The sequence below is a fragment of the Carcharodon carcharias genome, chromosome 14, assembly GCF_017639515.1.
Source record: "Carcharodon carcharias isolate sCarCar2 chromosome 14, sCarCar2.pri, whole genome shotgun sequence".
Taxonomy (NCBI): domain Eukaryota; kingdom Metazoa; phylum Chordata; class Chondrichthyes; order Lamniformes; family Lamnidae; genus Carcharodon; species Carcharodon carcharias.
The window spans coordinates 39,523,454-39,548,053 of NC_054480.1; the positions used below are offsets into that span (position 1 = coordinate 39,523,454).

General features: G+C 43.8%; 1 protein-coding gene across 3 annotated transcripts in view; it reads left to right on the forward strand.

The window, feature by feature from the left end:
- The window catches only part of LOC121287184 (collagen alpha-1(XIV) chain-like), a 209,657-nt gene that overhangs the window by 92,811 nt on the left and 92,246 nt on the right, over nt 1-24,600 (forward strand). For all 3 annotated transcript variants that reach the window (XR_005945154.1, XM_041204812.1, XM_041204811.1), the window contains exons 20-24: nt 1,802-1,928; nt 4,120-4,242; nt 7,368-7,511; nt 15,198-15,314; nt 18,330-18,476. Coding sequence is in view for 2 of the 3 variants with exons in the window: in XM_041204812.1 (XP_041060746.1) it covers nt 1,802-1,928; nt 4,120-4,242; nt 7,368-7,511; nt 15,198-15,314; nt 18,330-18,476 (658 nt within the window). In the remaining variant the exon portion in view is untranslated. The remainder of the gene's footprint in view (nt 1-1,801; nt 1,929-4,119; nt 4,243-7,367; nt 7,512-15,197; nt 15,315-18,329; nt 18,477-24,600) is intronic.

Genomic DNA, 24,600 nt, shown 5'->3' on the forward strand with positions numbered 1-24,600 from the left:
CCCTTCAACCTCCAAACTCTCTCCCTACCTCCAGTCTCCAAACTCTTTCCAGGCCTGGAGCCTGCCATGTCGCTGAATTCTGGGGCCTACATTTCTCCGATGTTCGTTCTCGTTCATTTGTTTTCTCTCTCTCTCTCTCTCTTCTCCCTACCCAAACTCTTGACCACCTCTCCCCACCACTGCTGCTGAATTCTCTCACCCCACACCGAACCTCCCTAGTATTCACCTTGCTCCAACGGTCCTCACTGTTCCCGTGCGCATTTCAAATCTGTACATGGGTCAGTCGGCCGGACACGTCACTTCCGGTTTCTGGCTGGCCCTTAGTGACGATCTCCAATTGGGGGGCTGGTAGGAGTGTGGAGGGGTCAGAGTGTGGCGGCAGAGGGGAGAGGAGGGGTGTAGTCAGGAGGGAGCTAGTGAGGAAGGGGGTTATATTCAAAGCTGAGAGACAGATTTTTAATCAATAATGGAATCAAGAATTATGGGGAAAAGGCAGGAAAGTGGAATTGAGGATTATCAGATCAGCCATGATCTCATTGAATGGCAGAGCAGACTCGATGGGTTGAATGGCCTACTTCTGCTCCTATGTCTTTTAGGTAGTGAGGTGGGGGTAATGAAGAGGGTGTAGTAGTGGGGTAGAGTAGGGGGCTGGCGTGGAGAGCAAGGAGGGGGGAATGAGGAGGGGGGAATGGGGTGGGGGGTTGTGGGAGGTAGGGCCTTTGGGAAGAGGGGGGTAGGGAGATTAAAGAGGGATGAGGGAGAAGCATATGGTCGCTTTAGTAAAATTGAAAACGGGTACAATACAAGCTTAGGCTGGTGCCTCTACTGGTCACCAATTGAAAACCCCTACTGAATTTCCAGAGTCCAGTAGAATTGCCACCTCATTACACCTCATACTTCCATTACCATCCAATTGAGACCAGTTGAGAACTAATTGATGCCAGTTTAAGCCAGTTCAGGCTTCAACTGGTCCAAACTGTTTTTCCTTCTGGGACCTTTTGGGGGTCCTCTATTGGGCTTAGGACCGCCCACTGTATTTTATGTGTACCACCACTTCACAGCCAACCTTCAAATCAGCCAGCAGGGGACTGTTGCCCATGATGTTTACCATGTAACACAAATATATTGTTCTGCTGGTATGCTGGATTTGTGTTTACCTTCGTATGTGTTTTAAGACTACAAGGCCTAATTGCCATATTCTAAAGTCGAATGATTCATTGCTGTTGGTTAAAGAAGTTTGTAGATTAATGGGTGCTTGTAAATTCCTGGCTTTAGGTGAGAATGAGGAATGTTTTTTATTACACTGTTGTGGCATGTAGCAAAACATTTGACATATTGGTTTATTTGTAGGTTTAAAATATAAAAATAAAGCAAATGCTTTTCAAGTTCTACCCTATTAGCTCGTATTTAAAAATCAAATCAATTTGCCGGAAATTAAAATCTAATTCAATCTGAATTTCAGATGCTATTTTAAATCTCAATTGAAAAAACACATCTCAATTTACCTGCCCCGCAGTAAGTCATTTTGATTGCGTTACTTTAACAGCATGGTTGTAGCACCAGAAAGTCAGCCATTGATTTTTATTTGCTGAGACTTTAAAAATGTTTGAATTAAAACTTCCAGATTGAGTATATCATGAAGTGAACATTACTGGAACATCTTAATTAGATCTGAAGCAGTTTAACAGTTTTCAACAGCAATTAACACACACCAAGCAAACAGATGACATTTTATTTCATTTTCATTTCTAAATAAGCAACGCCTGCACATTTGTTAAATGAAAGTTTTCTAATATTCCAGATCGTACCGGTTAAGAGAAACAACATAATAATACAGCCACTAACTTCTAACACTGTGTATGAGGTGACTGTTGCTGCTGTCTATACTTCAGGTGATGAGGCCAGTATATCCGGAGAGGGAAAAACGTGTAAGTATAATGATGTCAAGTTGCATTTCATCAGTCCTCTCATCTGGACACAATGGATGGTACATAATGGATGCGACGGGGGTCTCAACCAGCAGCTGGAGAGGTGGCGAGAGCCCTGCGTCGCCTCTTCTCAGGAAGACCCACAGAATTAAGTACCACTCAGGCACTTAACAGGACTGTAGCAGGCCTTCCCCGAGAGCAAAGACTCCGGGGGCGGAAGTCCTGCCTGCTGAGGGCTGCTCGAGAGGAGGTATCTGTTGCTAGTATGACACCCATCCAAGGCCTAGGATCGTCCCTGGATTCCAGGCCACAGGTGAGTGATGGTGGGATGGGATTTGTGAGCTTGGGGCTGCGAGGCTGGGGGTGGAGAGCAGGGGGATATGCAGGAAGCTGAGTGATGAGTGCCTTTCAACGAGGGGATCTCCCTGGGGAGCCACAAGCAACTCCTGACGGGGTTAGGTTGTCATGCTCCCCACATGGCATGTTTCCTGCCCAACGTGGCGTAATACCAGCGGCAGTACAATGAAGCTCTTAAGTGGACATTAATTGTCCATTTAAGGGCCTCAGTTAGTGACAGGATGGAATAGCCATCCACATTATTCGGGATGGAATCAGGACGGTTCCATAGTCTGCACACACCACCCTGCCACTCGATTAAATGCTTCCCCCAACCATGAGCCAAGGTGTTAATTTCCACCCAATGATTTCACAATAAACAAGAATATAGCGGCACTGTTTTAAAATTAGGGATCACCCTTTTAGGACAGATATGAGGTGAGAAAAAACATTTTCACACAGCGAATAGTTAGGTTTTGGAATGCACTGCCTGGAAGTATGGTGGAAGCAGATTCAATTGAGGCATTCAAGAGGGCAATGTTTCTATTTAGATAATCATCCAACGTGCAGAGTTATGGGGAAAAGGCAGGAGATTGGTACTAAGTTAAAATGCTCAGAGAACCGGTGCAAACACGATGGGCTGGATAGCCTCCTTCTACACTGTATCGATTCTGTGAGGAGAAATTTTTTCTCTGAGGGTTGTGCAACTGCCTCAGAAGGTGGCAGAGGTGGGTCATTGAATATGTTTAAGGCAGAGGTAGATAGATTCTTGTTAGGCAAGGGAATTAAAGGTTATCGGGGTTAGATGGAAATGTGGAAGTCGAAACACAAGAAGATCAGCCATGATTTTATTGAATGGTGGAGCAGGCTCGTGGGGCTGAATGGTCTACTCATGTTCTTATTTCTTATGTTCTCATGTTCTTATGTGCTGTGGCATGTAATTTATATGGCAAGCTGTTGATCATTTCTTTCAAAATAAAATAATTAATTATCGAGATAAGGGATTTGAGAACCATTTTGCAGAAAATAGCTAACAAAGGTACAATTTCTGTTTTTCATGGTGTTTTGTTAAATCCACATTTCATCTATTTTCAAAACCCTTTTGCTGATTCTGAAACAATCACATTCTTACAAAACGCTTTTATACTTCAGCGCTGGTTTTGGTGCTCACACTTATTCATCAGGTGCCATTCTTCATCAGATATCAGGTAGAAGAAGAAAGGATAAATCAGGCAGAGGTTCCTAAGATTCACAGAACATGGATGACCTGAAAATACACTGTGGAACAGTAACATAGGAACGCCTGGCAGATTTGTCTGAAATCCCTCTCTTTGGAAGCGTTCATGTATCTATTTTCAATAGATTAGCCCCTCAGTGAAAATAGCAGAGAAAGAAATTTACGGTGAATATATTGGTGCCCCACAGTAAAGTTCCAAACTTGAGTCTCCACTGAAATCAGAGCAAACTGAGTCAGCAAATCTCTATGACTGTATCAGTGAGGGAACTGTTGCCATTTATTTAAATGTTAAATATCCATAAAATAATTCTCTGCAACCGCTTATTTATATGAATGATCCAGAATGTGGTGTTCATATTATAGTCACTAAAATCAGGGAAAACAGAAAGAGCTACAGCTAAAATCTGACACCTTAAGCATCAAAAATAGTATCCAAGGAGAGATTCTGGAAGAAAAAACAAATATGTGTTTAATTAAAAATCGACCAGTTAAAACCTTGTGATATACAATACATCAGCATTCCTGATAAATATATGGTTATCACCCTTCCCCAGTTTTATTTCTGAATAATCATTAGCAATTATAAATGCCAGTTATATTAAGTTTTATCTCCTGCAGTGCCTTTTGATCCACCGTCTAACCTACATATCTCAGAAATATGGTACAATCACTTCCGGGTCACATGGGATAAAGCTGAGACACAACCATTGGGATATGCTGTGATTTATCAGACAGCTTCTGGTAAGTGTAGATTTCATTTTGATTTGTGGAAGAGTTCCATCAAGAGTTAGGATTTCTCCTTTAATTACAGGGCTAGGACCAAAACTTTAATTCAGTCAGAAAATCCTGACTGGAAATTCACTTCTCACAGCATGCCTACCTGAAACTATGAATAAAAGCAATATTAAGTTTCTTTTGATATATCCTGTTCAGAATGATTTCACTTCTCAAGAACTTTTATTCATAAAGGGAGTGACAGGGGAAAAGGGGATGGAAATTTTACCATGTATACAAGACTCTTTTCTGACCAAAAGTAAGAAGGCTGGCAAATATGGATGCACAGCTAGACCTAGTAATAGAGAATAAACCAGAGCATACTAGAGAAGTAAGTGTTGGAGAACATGTGGGGAGCAGTGGTCACAATATAAGGTTTAATGAATGATTGACAATGATACAGATAGAAAAAAGAAAAAGTAATAGACTGGATCAAAGCAAACTATAAGAGAATGAAGATGGAGCCAAGAAAAATAAACTGGAAAAAAATAAGTAGACAAAGAAGTAGAACAACAATGGGCGATACTTAAAAGAGGGATCAATAGAGTTTAGAAAAAAAAATGTTCTACTAAAAAGTAAGAAGAAACTAGTCACAAATGAGAAGTTATGGATAATTAAAGGGATTAGGATTGAATTGAAACTAAAGTAGAAGAATGTATAAAATAAAGGAGCAGGTGACAAATGGGAATATGATACATTTGGGAAAGGGATGAAAAAAACTAGGAAGGCAAGGGGGAAATGTGAAATAAAAATATTGAATAATATCAAAATAGTTAGTATTCTAGTCAGATTTTCCAGTCAGCCACCAGGTTTCCACAGGTGACGGAGGCCGGTTTAACTCTCTTGAAGGCAGCCTCTGGGCTGCAGACCTGGCAACCAGTGCTCCAGGTTTAAGCCTAGAGGCCCTCCCTCCAGCCTGGTGCAACAGCAGCTGCAGGCAGTCATGAAAAAGGGCTCCCTTTGGCTGCAAAAGCCAACTTTTATTCAAATTTAGAAAGAGGTAGAGAGAGGGCACCTCCATTTGGAAGTGCCCTCTCCCTCTCTTACATCCATGGCATCCTGTTGCTGCTTTCAGCTTCAAGAGCACACCCAGCCCCCTTAATTGGATGGTGAGCCTGTCCTCTGGACAGTAATTGGCCACCCCAGTCACATTGACTGAATGTTTCCAACAGTGTGTCCGTCTGGCCTATATTTGAGCCTGACGGTAGGGATTGGAAGCCAGTAGGGAAAATCCTTCCCTTTTCACTGAAGAGGTAAAAAATTAAATTGGAGAAGAGGTCAAGAGGGATATTCCAGTTAAGGTAGAAAGAAAAGAGAAATTAGCCAAACTTGAGGTGGACAAAACCTTGGATCCAGATGGATTAAACTCACAGATAGAAGCTGAGAAGCATAGAAACAGGAGTAGGCCATGCTGTCCTCAAACCCATTCTACCATTGAGTTCGATCATGGCTAATCTTGTTTCTACTTCAAATACCCAACCTCTGATCAGTAATCCTTAATGGTTTTATATAATAATAGCAAAATAACTTGGATGCTGGAAATCTGAAATAAAAACAAATGTGTTGGAAAACTCAGTGGGTCCAGCAACATCTGTGGAGTGAGAAACAAAGGAAAGATTAACGATAGGATTCTTCTTTGGAACTAGTCACTCTTGATACTCTTAAAGCTTTCTGAGGATTTAGATCTTCAAAATTTCAGTTGACCCAGCATCCACAGTCTCTTAGATGAGAGAATTCCAGATATCTATTACCCTTGTTAGAAAAAAACTGTTTCTTTGATGTGTTCCTAAATGACCTAGCTTTAATTTTATCACTGTCTCCTTGTCCTGCATTCCCCAACAGAGGAAACAGCTTCTTTCTATATAATCCATCAAATACTTAACATTTCAAACACCTCAGTTAGATGACCCATCAAACTTCTAAACCTATAGATAAAAACAAAAAAACTGCGGATGCTGGAAATCCAAAACAAAAACAAAAACAGAATTACCTGGAAAAACTCAGCAGGTCTGGCAGCATCGGCGGAGAAGAAAAGAGTTGACGTTTCGAGTCCTCATGACCCTTCGACAGAACTTGAGTTCGAGTCCAAGAAAGAGTTGAAATATTTCAACTCTTTCTTGGACTCGAACTCAAGTTCTGTCGAAGGGTCATGAGGACTCGAAACGTCAACTCTTTTCTTCTCCGCCGATGCTGCCAGACCTGCTGAGTTTTTCCAAACTTCTAAACCTTCTAGATACAAGTCAATTTTATGTAACCTGTCCTCATGGTTCAGCTCTGGTTTCCTCTGTATCATTCTGGTGAATCCTAATTGTAACATATCGAAGGCCAGTATATCCTTCCTGAATGCAGTACTCCAGATGCAGTCCGATCAACGCTGTATATAATTGAAACATACCTTATTCCAGCTCCCTTGGGATAAAGGTTATCACTCTTTAGCCAATTTGATTATATTTTTATTTGTGTGCATCAGCTTGTTAGTGAGTTGGTAACCTGAAAACCTAAATCCTTTTGCATGAGGACACAACAATAACTATAGACAGTCACGACTATATATTTCAATTATCCACATTAGCAGATGTGGGCAGTCCCTAGATGTTCTCCAACACTTAGTTCTCTAGTCTGCTCTGGTTTATTTTCTGTTACTAGGTCTAGTTGTGCATCTATCCTTGTTGGCCGTCTTACATATTGGTTCGGAAAATACTCTTGTATACATGGTAAAAATTCCAACCCCTTCTCCTCTGTCACTCTGCTAATATGGATAATTGAAACATATAATCAAGTGCCTATCCATATGACTCAAAATTATGTCCCATATAAAGAAGGGACAGGCTTGAAAATCATCCATTTGAATTGTCAAGAGTATTTTGATTTCAAAACAAGAGGCTGTTCCAAGTCTTAATGATCCTGCACTGTGCTTATGGTCAGATTTCACTGGTTATCTAACTCTTGGTTTAATTAAGATTTTTAATTATCCTCTCTAATAATCAGTGTGACTTATGTGTAAAGACCTGCCAAATTTATTAACCCATTCTAGTCTTGCTTTTTCTGTTTATTGAACATGAGAAGAATTGCAGGCTTTCTTTTGTGTACAGCTCAAGCCATGGAAGTAATGACAGGAGAGGATGCAGATTCATTAGTCATTAAGAACCTGCAGAATGGCCTAGAATACAACGTCAAAGTGCTTGCAGTCTATCCAAACGGCAACAGCACAACTGTTGAAGGAAAAGTGACAACATGTAAGTTCCAATAACTTGAATGCAAGGCTGATTGTAGGCAGGAGGAAATTACATAGTCATAGTTATCAAGGGGTTTTAATGCTATTAGGAGTCAATTGTCTCAGTTAGTAGCACTCTTATCTCCGCATTAGAAGGTTGATGATTCAAACACTGCTCCAAGATTTGAGCAAATAATCTAGGCTGGCAGATCAGAGAAAATCTTAAATTTATATAGTGGCTTTCATGACCACTGGACATCTCAAAGCATTTTACAGCCAATGAAGCTGTGAAGTTGATTGAGGGATAAATGTTGGCTAGGACACTGGGAATAAATGTCCCTTTCTTCTTTGAAATAGTGCCACGGGATCTTTTACAATCACCTGAGAGGTCAGACAGAGCCTTGGTTTAATGTCTCAACCAAAATCTGGTAGTGCAGCACTGCCCCAGGGGATTTAGATCTGAAGATACAAAAGGAATGTGGCATGGTCAAAGATGAGATGTTGAACTAAAGCCCTCTCTGCCTATTCAGGTGCAAGTTAAAGATCCTATTGTGCTACTTAAACAACAAGGAGTTCTCTTCGAACTCGAAACATTAACTGTGCTCCTCTCCACAGATGCTGCCAGACCTGCTGAGTTTTTCCAGGTATTTTTGTTTTTGTTTAGGAGTTCTCCTGATGTCTTGGTGTCTGCTGTGTTTGCTTATATAACAATAGTGGCTGCAATTTTAAAGATACTTATTGTATGTGAAACAAAAACAAAAATATCTAGAAAAACTCAGCATCTGCAGAGAGGAATACAGTTAACGTTTGGAGTCCGTATGACTCTTCTTCAGAACTAATGAAATATAGAAATGAGGTGAAATATAAGTTGGTTGAGGGGGGTGGGGCAGGTACAGCTGGATAGAGGGCCAGTGATAGGTGGAGGCAAAGAAGAGATTGCCAAAGATGTCATAAACAAAAGGAGAAAGGGTTGTTGATGGTGGTGATATTAGCCAGAACTGATTCCACAGTAAAATTGATCGATTGATCTTGATTATCTCCTGCAGGAAGAGTCACTGTCCTCTTCTGCCCAATGTCAGGTTAGGTCTAACAGTCACAGGATGGCTTGAAGTTCCATTTGCACTGCAATACAGCATCGTTGTGAAACCAAACCCCTTTTCATCAATGTTAAGTTGGATGTTATTCTCCCGTTTCATATGTTTACATTTTGTTTAGCGTTCATTTTCTTTTGCTTTTAATATCCAGCTTGCTGTTATACAATGCCTTGTTGGAGGTTGGCATCTTGTTCGAGATTTGTTTAAAAGCATTCAGTTGCCGCAATAACTTCAGCCATAAACCTCTCACTGAGTCACTGCACCAAATTCTTTCAACTTTGTAGCTTAAAAGTAAAAGGAAAGGTCAGGAGAGGCAGAACTAGTAACATAGATGGATCCCATGCCATGGATCAAATCATACACTGTCCTTTGCTTTGAGCCCGTAGTGGGTAATTTTCAATTTCATCGTTTTGGCAGTAAACTGCCAGAGGAGATTATCTGCCCATTATTAAATCAACTTGCAATAGCAATAGTAAAAGGACTTTGTAATACCATAGCTACTACTAACTGCCATTGTTGGGGCCTTTGGCTTACTCAGCTGCAGCTTATTTACTTCAGCAGACGACTGACAGTTGTTAACTCTGACTTCTCTTGAGTGACATACCGCCATGTCCATGGACAATGCTGCTTGGCAAGCAATGTCGAAAATTAACTTTGGCAATGCCAGCAACTTACTGCAAATGTATTAACTTTTTAAGCCACACACTAATCTGAGTCCCATTTCTCGCTCCTGAAGTTTTCCAAAATTACAATGTATGGAAGACTTTCTCAAAACCATGATAAACACTCCAATCTCCCCAATGGCAACTGACTGTTCCACACCAAAAAGCTTTCAGCAATCTCCAGTGATTTGGGACTGTAGTGCTGCTCAAGCTTGCTTAAAATGTCAGGCAGCAGCTTGTCTTTTGGCTTAGCGGGACAAGCAAATTCTTGAGCATTTCATATACTTCTGGGCCTGCTTCCATCAAAAATATCACGCCTTTCCTTTATCCCACTGCCTGATTAACAGCAGGATTTTCGAGGATAATATTAGGAGTGAAAAATATCTCAAGACACTCCATATGCCCACTGAAAGCCAGTCAGTCACGGCTGTACTGTCCCAGATGCTCAATAATACTTATTGATGCAGACATCTTAGAAGGTCAGTCCACCCACATGTCCAAGCACCCTTTCTTGTAAAACCTGCATTTTAAGCTGATTTCTCAGCAAAAAAACCAAACACACACACACACACACACTCACACACAGTTCCTCTGTTGGGTTGCTGGAAGCTTCTCCAACCCAAATCAGTTCAGTTATGGAAGGTTCACAACCCCACCTCATTGCCAGAGGGTGATATCTTGAAGAACAGCATGAGACTGTGTGCAGCATTTGGAGTTCAAGTATCCAACTGAACTGGTTCATTCCAGTTTGCTTATTTTCATACAGGGAGGTGGTGTGGTAGTGGTATTGACTCTGGACTAGTAATCCAGACACCCAGGGTAATGCTTTGGAGACCTAGGTCCAAATCCCACCACAGCAGATTGTGGGATTTGAATTCAATAAAAATCTGTAATTAGAAGCCTAATAAGGGTCTTGAAACCACTGCCCACTGGCAGGACAGACCCAGCAGAGGTGGCAGCACTGTTGTATACTGTCAGGAGAGAGTTGCCCTGGGAGTCCTCAACATCGAATCCGGACCCCATGATGTCTAATGGCATCAGGTCAAACATGGACAAGGAAACCTCCTGCTGATTACCACTTACCACCTTCCCTCAGCTGATGAATCAGTGCTCCTCCATGTTGAACACCGCTTGGAGGAAGCACTGAGGGTGGCAAAGACACAGAATGTACTTTGAGTGGAGGACTTCAATGTCCATCACCAAGAGTGACTCGGTAGCATCACTACTGACCGAGCTGGTTGAGTCCTAAAGGGCATATTTGCTAGACTGGGTCTGTGGCAGGTGGTGAGAGAACCAACAAGAGGGAAAAACATACTTGACCTCATCCTCACCAACCAGCCTGCCGCAGATGAATCTGCCTATGACAGTACCGGTAGGAGTGATCACCGTCTTCACATTGAGGATACCCTCCATTGTGTTGTGTGGCACTACCATGCTAAATGGGATAGATTTTGAACAGATTTAGCAACTCAAGACTGGGCATCCATGAGGCACCGTGGACCATCAGCAGCAGCAGAATTGTACTCGAATTCAATCTGTAATCTCATTGCCTGGCATGTTTCCCCTCTACCATTACCACCAAGCCAGAGGATCAACCCTGGTTCAATGAAGAGTGCAGGAGGGCATGCCAGGAGCAGCACCAGGCATATCTAAAAAATGAGGTGTCAACCTGGTGAAGCTATAACACAGGACTACTTGCATGCTAAACAGCATAAGCAGCAAGTGATAGACCAGGCTAAGCGATTCCACAATCAGCGGATCAGCTCTAAGCTCCGCAATCTGCCACATGCCATAGCAGTGGACAATTAAACAACTCACTGGAGCAGGAGGCTCCACAATTGCCCCCATCCTCAATGATGGGGGAGCCCAACACATCAGTGCAAAAGATAAGGCTGAAGCATTTGCAACAATCTTCAGCCAGAAGTACCGAGTGAATGATCCATTTCAGCCTCCTCTGCAGGTCTCCAGCATCACAGATGCCAGTCTTCAGCCAATTCGATTCACTCCATGTGATATCAAGAAAGGGCTGAAGGCACTGGATACTTCAAAGGCTATGGGCCCTGACAATATCCGGCAGTAGTACTGAAGACTTTTGCTGCAGAACTTGCCATGCCCTTAGCCAAGATATTCCAGTACAGCTACAACATTGGCATCTACCCAGAAATATGGAAAATCGCTCAGGTATGCCCTATACACAAAATGCAGGAAAACCCAACCCAGCCAATTACGACCCCATCAATCTACACTGGATTATCAGTAAGGTGATGGAGGGGGTCATCAACAGTGCTATCAAGTGCAATTACTTAACAATCTGCTCACTGATGCTCAGTTTGTGCTCCGCCAGGGCTACTCAGCTCCTGACCTCATTACAGCCTTGGTTCCAACATGGATAAAAGAGCTGAACTCCAGACATGAGGTGAGTTGACATCAAGGCAACATTTGACCGAGTGTGGCATCAAGGAGCCCTAACAAAACTAGAGTCAATGGAAATTGGGGAGAAATCTGGTTGGTTTCATACCTAGCACAAAGGAAAATGGTTGTGGTTGTCGGATGGCAATCATCTCAGTTCCAGGACATCACTGCAGGAGTTCCTAGGTCCAACCATCTTCAGCTGCTTCAGCAATGACCTTCCTTCCACCATAAGGTCAGAGGTGGGGATGTTTGCTGATGATTGCACAATGTTCATCACTATTCGCAACTCCTCAGATCCTGAAGCAGTCCATGTCCAAATGCAGCAAGTCCTGGACAATATCCAGGCTTGGGCTTACAAGTGGCAAGTAACATTCATGCCACAAAAGTGCTAGCAATGATCATTTCCAACAAGAGAGGATCTAACTCTCTTGTCCCTTCACTTCAATGGCATTACCATCACTAAATCCCCCACTATCAACATCCTGGGAGTTATTATTGACCAGAAACTGAACTGGACTAGCCATATAAATACTGTGGCTACAAGAGCAGGTCAGAGGCTAGGAATCCTGTGGTGATTAACTCACCTCCTGACTCCCCAAAGCCTGTCTGCCCTCTACAAGGCACAAGTCAGGAGTGTGGCAGATTACTCCCCACTTGCCTAGACAGTGCAGCTCCAGCACTCAAGATGCTTGACACCATCCAGCACAAAGCAGCCAGCTTGATTGGCACTCCATCCACAAACATTCACTCCCTCTACCACCGATGCACAATGGCAGCAGTGTGTATCATCTACCAGATGCACTTCAAGAACTCACCAAGGCTGCTTAGACAGCACCTTCCAAACCCACAATCGCTACCGTCTAGAAGGACAAGGGCAGCAGACACATGGGAACACCACTATCTGGAAGTTCCCTTCCAAGCCACTCAGCATCCTAACTTGGAAATGCATCGTCGTTCCTTCACTGTTGCTGGGTAAAAATCCTGGAACTCCCACCCTTAACAGCACTCACACCACATGGACTGCAGCTGTTCAAGAAGGCAGCGCACCACCATCTCGTCATGGGCAAATAGGGATGTGCAATAAATGCTGGCTTCACCAGCGATGCTCATATCCCATGGATGAATAAAACAAATGCACATAAGGCCACAAGGGGGGTGCTGTTACACTATTTCTTATTTTCATTTGTTTACAAATCAAACTTAACCACAGGTTTCTTTTTCTTAATTACGTATCTCCTTTCTTGACCCAAAACTCCAGAACTTGGGGAAGGACCTTGACCCATTTGGGTCAGAGTTTTCTCCAACAAGGACTGACCTTGCCTTTAACTTTCAATTGAAATTGCATCTTCATCAGATATGTCTGTCTGACATTGAGAGGATCTGAACTGGTTTCAGGTGCACCATGTGTTGAGTAGAATACTAGCTACTCCAAATCCCAACTATCCAAACCATCGGACATATCTGATTTTTCCTAACTCCCCTCTTCTTCATGAACCTCTGAAGGTGAAACATGATCTATATGTACAAACCTAACCTGTCCGCTACCAAACATACTGACAAACTACTTTCACGACTCTTCCTGGTAGCCACTTCAACCACTATGATGATATTTATTTACCTTAACAGGCTGGTTCAACTTCAGACTTCTTTCTCTCACTCTACTCCTATCTTATATAATTTTGTGTATTACGTAACTTTTTCTTTTTAGGAGGGAGGAGTATAATAGCACCCACAAGAGGGCCCTTGTGCTCTGTAATTTGAATGGAATTTTGAACATTGGCCGGGATTTTCCGTGCCCACCAGCATCGGGCTTGTTCGGTGACTTGAGCAGATGATATGGTGCGATCGGTTTCACGATGGTGTGAAACCAGTTCACGATTGTCCGCACAGCCCAACAATGGTGGTCTGTGAACTCCGCCATTGGATGTCAGAAACTTCATTATAATACATCAGCATTACATTATTAGGCCTGCCCACCGGAATAATCCCCCCTGTTGGTTCATCCAAATATGCTGATGTTTTTCACAACAGCACATAAGCAATGTGCACCTGGTGGGTTGCACTGCGTTCGGGACTTCAAGGTTTGTTTGCCTACCTTGCTTCGGTCAGCACTCGCATCCATCAGCGCCAGGCTTCACAGACAGCATCACATTACTTTTAGGGGGGCTCACGGAAGGTCTTTATCTACCAGATCAGCCATATGTGGGTGGTTTTTCAATGGCTGCAGGGCTAGGGCTTGCTTGGCGAAGGGAGAGAAGTGGCCTCAGGCAAGGGAAGAGGCTGCAAGATGAGAGCTGTACCAGGGAAGGAGGGTATCCCAGGGTGTGTGTGGGGCCACATGTTGATCTGTGCATGTGGCCTAAAGATGGTGAGGGCTGAGGAGGCAGTCTCCAGAGAGGATGGGGCCAGATGGACATGTGAGGGTGTGTGTGAGAATGGGTGGTGATGTCCCTTGTGCTGGTAGTGAGTAAGATGCCAGTGAATGTGTGATGGGCTTGAGTGTGTGAGTTAAGAGTGCTAAGATGGTTGCCGTACCCTGGCTGCACAGATGAGATCATTGATCCTCTTTCTGCATTGGATGGCTAACCACTTCTGTGCAGCATTGGCACTGATCACTACTGCCATTGTCTACCAAGCCTGGTTGGTCACGCCGCGGCCCATTCTGCGGCCAGAGCAGGTGTAGAGGACATTGCAGCGGGCCTCCACTGCATCCAAAAGGCTCTCCAGTGATGTGCCACTAAACCTGGGGGCTGCAGTCTTTTTGCCTTTTGTGGACATCCCCCCTGCAGCAGGTGTGGGCTGGAAGCACTGAGATGTGTGCACCCGGCTGGACTTTATAGATGATGCCTGGTGTGATGAAGCACTGAGGTGATGGTGTGGTGAGCGAATGAGAACCCGGCCACCATGAAAATGACTTGTTTCCTCAGAAAGCGTAACTAATGCGTCAGGTATTGGATGATATGGCATGAAATCCCGCCAATGCGGCCAGCGGGTAAAACACCATTTTACCTGCCCGATACCACACTTAGTGCAAATCTGGGATGATTCCACCCATTTAAGGAGGGAGGCACGTAATAGCATCCACTTATGGCATTTGTGTGTGTATGTACATAAGTAAACCGGAATAAATCAGTTCAGTTGGGTACTTGAACTCCATGTACTGCACACAGTCGCTTGTTGTCTTGCAAGATATCACACCACTCAATTCTTATCTCAAAGAGAATCAGACAAGTTTTATGACAGGCAGAGAACCTGCTCTGCCAGTTTACTGCCCAAGTGTTGATGGTGAGAGCTACATCCATAAATATTTTGCATTTAATAGGTGAATTGCACTGAAATTGGGATTATGACAACGCGAGTAAAATTAAATCTATAGTTGGAATCTTAACATATTCCTCTACAATTACAATTCAACTAATCCTATTTATCATACAAATGGTAGAATACTGCTAACTTGCACTGGAAGCAGACTGTCCATGCTGATTGTTTGCTCTTTGAGATTGGTATCTAACCACCTAAATTGGATGTTTTGTCTTGCAGTATACTTGAATGTAACTGATCTTAGTACCTATCAGGTCCAGTTGACCACTATGTGTGCCAAGTGGGAAGGACACCCTGCAGCCTCAGCCTTCAGGATTGTCTTAAAGTCAATGAAAGGTACATTTGCTCAGAGAATTCACTGGAAATGTTCAAATTGAAACTTGTCTTTAATTTTTCTGTCTGAAATATTTTCCAAACACATTTCTTTACCTCGTTTACTGTTTTTTGTTGTAAATCTATACATATTGTTGAAAGTGGATGCGTTTGCAACATTTGATCCACAAAGAGTTGGTGATTTCTCTTCTGCAGAAGTTTAACCACATGAGAGGAGACATTGCACAACAATACTGCACCATTGGAAGTGGACTAGGTTGGAACTTTCTTCTTCTTCAACCCTGCCACTCCACTGCCTCATTTACTTGCCAGTTGACATGTACCACATTCCTGGGATGGGCCCATTTAAGCAATAGGGACAGGTGCTTGCGCCAATAGAAAGAAATACAAGTGTGGCAGCTGCCTTACAGAGGTAGAGGAACCCATTTCTCTGAGAATGGGTATAAGAGACCCCTCAGGACAAAGTGGCAAAGAGAGGAAAATTAAAATATTCTTCAGGATCCCACTTTGGTAGGCTTTAGTTTCAATGGCAGTAGATCTTTCTGGAATTGATCACTGTTCACCTTTTTAACTTTACCTTCACTTGGCATGGAATAGGACCTAATCCTGCTCTCAGCAAGCCTCACTGGGCCAATCAGGGATGCATCTAGTGGGATTCTTTACAGATTCTGAAAATGTCATCACACACCCCCCCCAAATTGCTGCCACCTCCCAGTCCTCAGTCAGGATTAGCAGCTTATTATAAATGGGACAGAAACTCACTGGAATAAAGGCAGAAAATTCTGGAAACATTCAGCAGATCTGGCAGCATCTGTGCAGAGAGAAATGGAGTTAATGTTTCAGGTCGTTGACCTGTCATCCAGAATTCTGAGACATTTGAATTTAACAGCTGCAGACTGAATATCCCTGCATCTAGTAGCTGACAGGTGGCAGGAGGTTCCACATCTAGCCATAATGTGCTTCCTTTTAGACTAACACTTGTGGGCCGTAAGGAGCAGGAGTCCTTCCCCTGGCTCCTCAAGAAAATCTTCTGCCATAACCTTTAGATCCCTGATGATTTCTCCCTCTCCACAGTTTCTCCCTCCCTTCCTTCTTGTAGCAATGCTCCAAGAACCACCCCCCACCACTCCCCCCTCCCACCCAAACCTCTGATCTTCTCCAATTGCTGGGATTGTGCCCAGCTGTGGCTTTCTTCCATTGACTCTCCTGTTCAGCAGCTTGACAGCCTCCAAATCTGGTCAGCTGCCAAACAGGGAAGCACGATAAATAAAATTCTGTTGAGTTCTGCCTTTATATTCAACAGGACCTGTCATTTCCAGGCTCCCAGATTGAAATCACACATTCCTGTTACCTCCTCACCTCCCCTAAATGTCAGGGCCATTATCTTAAAGCTGTGTCTGTTTGTTGTTAAAGTATATGACAACTGAATTCTTAAGCCAAAAGAATAATGCTTGGAGTGAAATTCTGATTAGACAGTCATGCTACAATTCCTGTTACAAAGTAATTTAGCTTGAGAAGAGCCTGGTCTCTGAAGAGCACCCTTTCCTTCACCAGGAATAGATGCAGAAAATGCTGGAAACACTCAGCAGGTCAGCCAGCATCTGAGCAGAGAAACAGAATTAATATTTCAGGTCGATGACCCTTCGTCAGAACTGAGGAAAGATAGAAATGAAAGAGATTTAGAGCAACGGGAAGGGGGGATGAAAGACAAAATGGAAGATCTATGATAGGGCGTGTAGTATTCAATTGTTTGGTGATTCACTGTGTGTGTCTGTTGACTGTCCTCTATTTGCTTTTAATCATGTCTGGGTGCAGTTACAGAGAGAACCAGAAAGCAAACTGAAAGAAAACAGCTGGAGGCATGAGAGTGCAGACATTTTAAGAGCACTGTCATAAAGCTGCTGTTTAGACATAGAGACTGGTGTCATTTCTGAAAATGTCATCACACACCCCCCCAAATTGCTGCCACCTCCCAGTCCTCAGTCAGGATTAGCAGCTTATTATAAATGGGACAGAAACTCACTGGAATAAAGGCAGAAAATTCTGGAAACATTCAGCGGGTCTGGCAGCATCTGTGCAGAGAGAAATGGAGTTAATGTTTCAGGTCGTTGACCTGTCATCCAGAATTCTGAGACATTTGAATTTAACAGCTGCAGACTGAATATCCCTGCATCTAGTAGCTGACAGGTGGCAGGAAGTTCCCCCTCCAAGACATAAAACACAAGTGAATGGCAGGCAGGAGGGATTAAATGACAAAAGGTTTTATGGTACAAAATCCAAAGGGAATGTAATGGGTATAATAAAGAAACAAAAGATGTGTCCATATGAGGTGTGAATGGTTGCACAATAGCTGCCTGAATGCAATGTGAAAGGATAAAGAAAAAAATGAGACAAAACTGAACCAGCAAAAAAAAAGAAACAAAATAGAGGCAGAGATAATGGACTGAATATTATCCTCCCCACCAGCAGGTTTACAGGTGGTTTTGTGGGGGGGTGCCATAAAATTTCCTGGATGGCCTTCCCATTGTCCTCCTGTCCGCCTCAACCTCTCCACAATTTTACGGCGGGATGGGCGAGGCCTAGGCCGGCCTACCCACTCTTGCCCTGTTGAGACCCTTAAGTGGGCAATTCATGAATACTTAAGGGCTGTTCCTGCCCAGCCTGATTTCCCCACCAACTGAAAAATCCTGCCCCATAATCTAAAATTGTTGATGTCAATGTTGAGTCTAGAAGGCTGTAGAGCGCAAAATCGAAAGATGAGGCCCTCGAGTTTTTGTTGAGCTTCATTGGAACACTAGCAGACCAAGGACAGGAAGGTCAGAGTGGGGGCAAGGTGGAGAATTGAAATGACAAGTGACATCTTTAGCTACTGTGGCATTTCCACAGTATTTATCATTGTAACTCCTCTGATGGATATTTATAAATTAATACCCATCAGAAACTGAAAATTACAACACAAACTAATTCACCATGGCAAACAGCATCTTTATCTTTAATATCTTCTCTGTTCAATTACAGATGGAAAGACACAGGAAAGCACTTTGCAAGCAGGAATAGACAAGTATTGTTTCAGGCTGCTCTTTCCCAATACTCAGTATAAGATTACTGTGTACACACGCCTACAAGACATGGAAGGATCTGCTGTTTCTGTTCTTCAATCTACATGTAAGTTCCTTTGTATAATGGATTCTGGCTTTGTTTTATCCCATTCAAAGTAAAAAAAAAATCAGTACACGAAGAATTTAATGAAGCTCACACTAGCACAAGTTGTATCAAAGTATTTTAGTTTGAACAGTATGAAGTCCATTTAGATCAAATAATACAGCTACAGCATTTAAAATATAATTGTTGTTATGTTAACAGTCACCAGTGGAGCTCCCCAAACATGTATTATATGTAGGTGATTTCTTCCTTAGTGAAGCTCCCTTATGAATTCCCTGAATAATCCCCTGGGATCTGTCCTCTCCATTCATATTTTGGTCCCTCCAGTGTCCCCAACAATATCTTGGCTGTACTTTAAAGGTTGATTTTATGAAATTTTGCTTTCAGTAGGGTACAGATTGGGAATTGAGGTGCATATTTCCCACCATTTTCCGTTGTAACGCTATTTTACCATTGGTGCATTTACTTTTTCCCTCCTATATCCTGCCCTCCTGATTGTGATAAGTTATCATTGGCATGCTTCCGTAGTGGTGAACGTCCTCTCAGATTTTATGGAAGTGGCCACTCTCATGTGGGTGTCATAGCCAAATTCAGTACTTTATCATCCAACATCCAATTCCGAGCATGAATCATTGGTAGATTTTGCTTTTCTACACAAGGGTACTCAGCCGGTTGTAACTCTTCAAACGTTTCAATGGCTGAAGTCAACTGACTGAGCATAGATCAGGGATTGAAACTTAAACAGTCTGTTCCATATGACCATTTATCACTGAGTCATTGGAGAGTTCTCACAAGCAAATTTAATCACAAAATTATAATAGAAATTCAAGACACTTTGGTGTTGTGTTAAATTACATCTGAGTAACAATGAAAACTTTTGAGACAGTTTCTTTTGTGTGAATGTAGATTTCAGGTTTGGAAGTCAGCATTTCCCATGTAGTTTTCAGTTGATTACGGTCAAAAAAAATTGTGCAAAGTGTGCTAACCTTTGGGCCTAGATTTCTGACCTGTACTTTGTCCACAAGGAGCTGGGATTGCAATTTCATTAAATATACTATAGTGATTTACTTAGCAGTAAGACCAACAAAAATAAATTGGTTTGTTAGGCTGGTGGGTACAACTTGTGGGCTATTGAGACTATTTGCTATTTAGCCCATTCACTCATTACTTGTGAGTAATGTTTAATTTCTTGTTTTGCAGTCACAGCTGTAATCATAATATAGTGGATGGGATAATTGGGTTAATCTAATGTGTTCTATTAATATGGAGGTCTTGTAGCATAGTGGTATTGACCCCATCTCTGGGCCAGAAGCTCTGGGTTCAAGACCCAGTTCAAGACTTAATGGCCATGGAAGGTGCATTCATAATGTGGACAAAAAGGTTGATTATCAGCCTGCAAATCCTTCCAAAAAGCCTGATGGCAGGTGGTAAAGAGTGGGAGAGTTGGTCAGCTAAACCACAGAAGGCAATGGCAAACAACTGCAATACTTTGCCAAGCATAATCACAGACCAATCCAATGGAAGAGCATGGTTGCCAGCATTCACTTAGGCATGGTACCTGAAGGAGGAGGAGGAGTGTATTAATGATGAACCTGTGACAACATTTAGTGCCACAACCTTGTAGTGAGCAAATATGAATTCTGTTGTTTGAAGGATTTATATCTTCATGAAAACATGTTAGACTTTGTATTTTTTGATTTGGGAGATGCAACAGACCATATAACATTGTTGTCACAATAATCTTGAGTATGAGGGACATTGTAATAATTCGCAATGAGATTGATGTCACGCACACCACTTCTCCTTAAGGAACTCATAAAAGAGCTCATTAAGGAGGATGTTGAGATTTTCACTGGGGTCACACAGGCTGCATGTATGGTCTACAGCATCAAGGCACACAGTGAGGAGCCAGTCATGTCGCACCAGAGAATTAGCTGGGACCTGTGAAAGGGGGGGCTTGTCCACTGGGAGACAGGTGTCCTTGGCTTAGCACAGGTGGCAAGAAGAATTGGTTGTCAGTGCTTGGGGAAGTGCAGGGCAGCAGCATGAGTAGGAGGCAATTTTTGTGGGGGACCTCTGAGCACAAGGAAGGCAGTAGCTGTGAGCGGAAGCAATGACTGTCAGACTTTGGGCCCAGTGGCGATAAAGGCATTACACCTCTCAGGAAGGCCAGAGCCCTGGGCATTGAGAGTGCAGAGGAGATGGTGAGAGGCAGGAAAACAACAGACCATAGGTGCCACCAGCGAAAACAGAGTCACGTTGAGACGACGAGACCTTTTGCCACAGGAGACTGTGACTCTCCATCCAGGCATATGGTCACAGAGATCTGTACCCTTGTCTCCGAAGACCTCGCAGCTCGCAACACTGGGCTTCATACCGTACTAGTGGCCATCAAAGACACTGTGAGCTTAAATTTCTTTGGTTCTGACTCCCAAGGATCAGCTGTGGACCTTGGTTGTATCTTGCCAATGGCTGCACAATACTGCATCTCACAGGTCACTTTTGCCCTTTTTGCAAAAGCTGAGTAATTAATTCAATTCACAGACCCGGCTTTGCAGGAACAGAGGGCAGTGGGATTTGTGTCCACTGTTGCATTCTCCAATGTGCAGAGCATCATTGATTGCACCCATGTGTCCATCAAGGTATCCAGTAACCAGCCAACCAGATTTATGGAAGGGCTACCATTCTCTCAACGTCCAACTGGTTTGCAATCGCAGCAAGAGATTCCTCCAAGTGTGCACTCGCTTTCCTGGCAGTTAACATGACTCCTTCATTCTCTGGCAGACGAGGATGCTGCAGCTCTTCGCTTGAACCCCCAAAGTCTGTGGATAGATCCTAGGGGACCAGGGCTTGAAGACGTGACACTCGTTGAGAACCCCAGACAGAGGCGATACAATCAAAGCCATCTACTCATCAAGACTACCATTGAGCAGGCCGTAAGACCTCTGAAGATGCGTTTCTGGTGCCTGGACAGAGCAGGTTGTGTCCTGCAATACACACCTGCAAGGATCTCGTGTGCTATGGTGGCCTGCTGCACTCCCCATCATTTGGCCCTCCAAAAAGGTGTGGACCTTGAGGACAGTAAGGCCCTGGAAAGCAACAATGAATTGGAGGAAGGGGAGGAGCATGGCATGAAAGAGAAAGAGGAAGACGAGGAGCAGGGCATGGAAGAGGGGGAAGATGATGAGGAGCAGGGCATGGAATAGGAGGAGGAAGGTGAATGGGGAAAATTTAGAACACCGAGATGCCCTGGCTGCACAGGGAAGTGGTCAGCTCTAGCACGGAGCTCAAATTTCTTGTCAGGATGCCATGAATATTAGAGATCATCTGATTCAGGAATGTTTTAATTGAGTCCTTGTGACCCATTATGAATGGCACTTTGATGTGTCTGTGCTAACATTTCAGTTGAAGACGCAGCCTGGAACTTTTACCGTCAATGAAGGATGTTGACCTGCCCAGAGGTTTTGCAGTCACCATTGAGGATCTCCTTTACCACCTCAAGCCTCTTTCCTTATCCAGCTATGATTAAAAGGAGTCTCACATATGCTCCCCCTGTGGCCTGGGAGGAGATGGAGGCAGCCTGCTCACTCGGTTCAGCTTCTGGCTGAGGTGCATTTGGTGGTCATCCTCATCATTGAGGTGTACATAGGAGCATCTTGAGAGACTGCTGCATCTGAATCATTGCAGGGTCGTAACTGCCACCCTCTCTAGATGTTCCTGTGCCATCAACACCATTGGCCATTCCATGCTACCCAGCGCCTCATGCATATTGTGTAAGTCAGTGCGCAGTTGCAGCAGGCACTCTAAGTGCCATCACATATTATTCTCCATGAGGGTGGTCATTCTTTCCATGGAGAACTTGATAAGCTCAGAGCATCAGGGGAGTTGATGGCATAGTGGTGTTGTCACTGGACTAGCAATCCAGAGACCTAGGGTAATGTTCTGAGGACTTGGGTTTGAATCCCACCATGGCAGATGGTAGGATTTGAATTCTGTAAATAGCTGGAATTAAAAGTCTAATGATGATCAAGAAGCCATTGTCAATTGTGTAAAAATCCATTTGGTAATGTCCTTTAGGGAAGGAGATCTGCCGTCCTTACCTGGTCTGGCCTACATGTGACTTCAGGGTCTGTCCTACCGATGGGACAGAGGTGGCAACGCAGTGATGTATAGTTGGGAGGGAGTTGCCCTGGGAGTCCTCAACGTTGACTCTGGACCCCATGAAGTCATCAGGTCAAGCATGGCAAGGAAACCTCCTGCAAGTTACCACATACCGTTCCCTTTCAGCTGATGAATCAGTACTTCTCCATGACGAACACCACTTGGAAGAAGCACTAAGGGTGGCAAGGGCACAGAATGCAATCTTGGTGAGGGACTTCAATGTCCATCAACAAGAATTGCCTGGTAGCCCGCTACTGACCGAGCTGGCTGAGTCCTAAAGGACACAGCTGCTAGACTGGATCTGCAGCAGGTGGTGAGGGAACCAACAGGAGGGAAAAGATACTTGACCTCATCCTGCCTGCTGCAGATGGATCTGTCCAAGATAGTATTGATAGGAGAGACCACTGCACCGTCCTGTCTTCACATTGAGGATACCCTCCATTGTGTTGTATGGCATCACCACCGTGCTAAATGGGGTAGATTTTGAACAGATCTAGCAATTCAAGACTGGGCAACCAGGAGGTGCTGTGGGCCATTAGCAGCAGCAGAATTGTGCTCCAACACAATCTGTAACCTCGTGGCCTGGTATATACCCACTCTACCATTACCATCAGGTCAGGGGATCAACCCCGGTTCAATGAAGAGTTTAGGAGGGCATGCCAGGAGCAGCATCAGGCATACCTAAAATGAGGTGTCAACCTGGTGAACCTACAACACAGGACTACCTGTGTGCCAAACAGCACAAGCAGCAAGTGATAGAGCTAAGTGATTTCACAACCAACGGATCAGATCTAAGCTCTACAGTCCTGCCACATCCAATTGTGACTGGTGGTGGAGAATTAAACAACTCACTGGAGGAGGAGGCTCCACACAAATATCCCCATCCTCAATGATGGGGGAGCCCAGCACATCAGTGCAAAAGACAAGGCTGAAGCATTTGCACCAATCTTCAGCCAGAAGTGCTGAATGGATGATCTTGGCCTCTTCCAGAGGTTCCCAGCATCACAGATGCCAGTCTTCAGCCAATTTGATTCACTTCATGTCAAGAAATGATATCAAGAAACTGCTGAAGGTACTGGATATTGCAAAGGCTCTGGGTCCTAACAATATTCCGGCAATAGTACCGAAGACTTGCTCTTCAGAACTTGCCACACTACTTGCCAAGCTGTTCCACGACAGCTACAGCACAGGCATTTACCTGGCATTGTGGAAATATGCCCAGTGATATCCTGTACACAAAATGCAGGACAAATCTAATCCGGCCAATTACTGTCCCATCAGTCTACTCTTGATCATGAGTAAAGTGATGGAAGGGGTCATCAATAGCGCTATTAAGCAGCACTTGCTTAGCAATAATCTGCTCACTGACAGTCAGTTTGGGCTCTGCTGGGGTCACTCAGCTCCTGACCTTGGTTCCAACAAGAGCTAAACTCCAGAGGTGTCATGAGAGTGACTGTCCTTGACATCAAGGCAGCATTTTACCCAGTGTGGCATCAGGGAGCCCCAGCAAAACTGAAGTCAATGGGAATCAGGTGGAAATCTCTCTACTGGTTGGAGTCATACTTAACACAAAGGAAGATGGTTGTGGTTGTTGGAGGTCAAACATTTCAGCTCCAGGACGTCACTGCAGGAGTTCCTCAGGGTAGTGTCCTCGGCTCAACCATCTTCAGCTGCTTCATCAATGACCTTCCTTCCATCATAAAGTCAGAAGTGCGATGTTAGCTGATGATTGCAGAATGTTCAGCACCATTTGCAACTCCTCAGACACTGAAGCTGTCCATGCCGAAATGCAACAAGACCTGGACAATACCCAGTCTTGTTCTGACAAGGGGCAAGTTTCATTCGCGTCACACAAGTGTCAGGCAATGACCATCTCCACCAAGAAAGAATCTAACCATTGCCCCTTGACAGTCAATGGCATTACCATCGCTGAATCCCCCACTATCAACATCCAGGGAGTTACCAT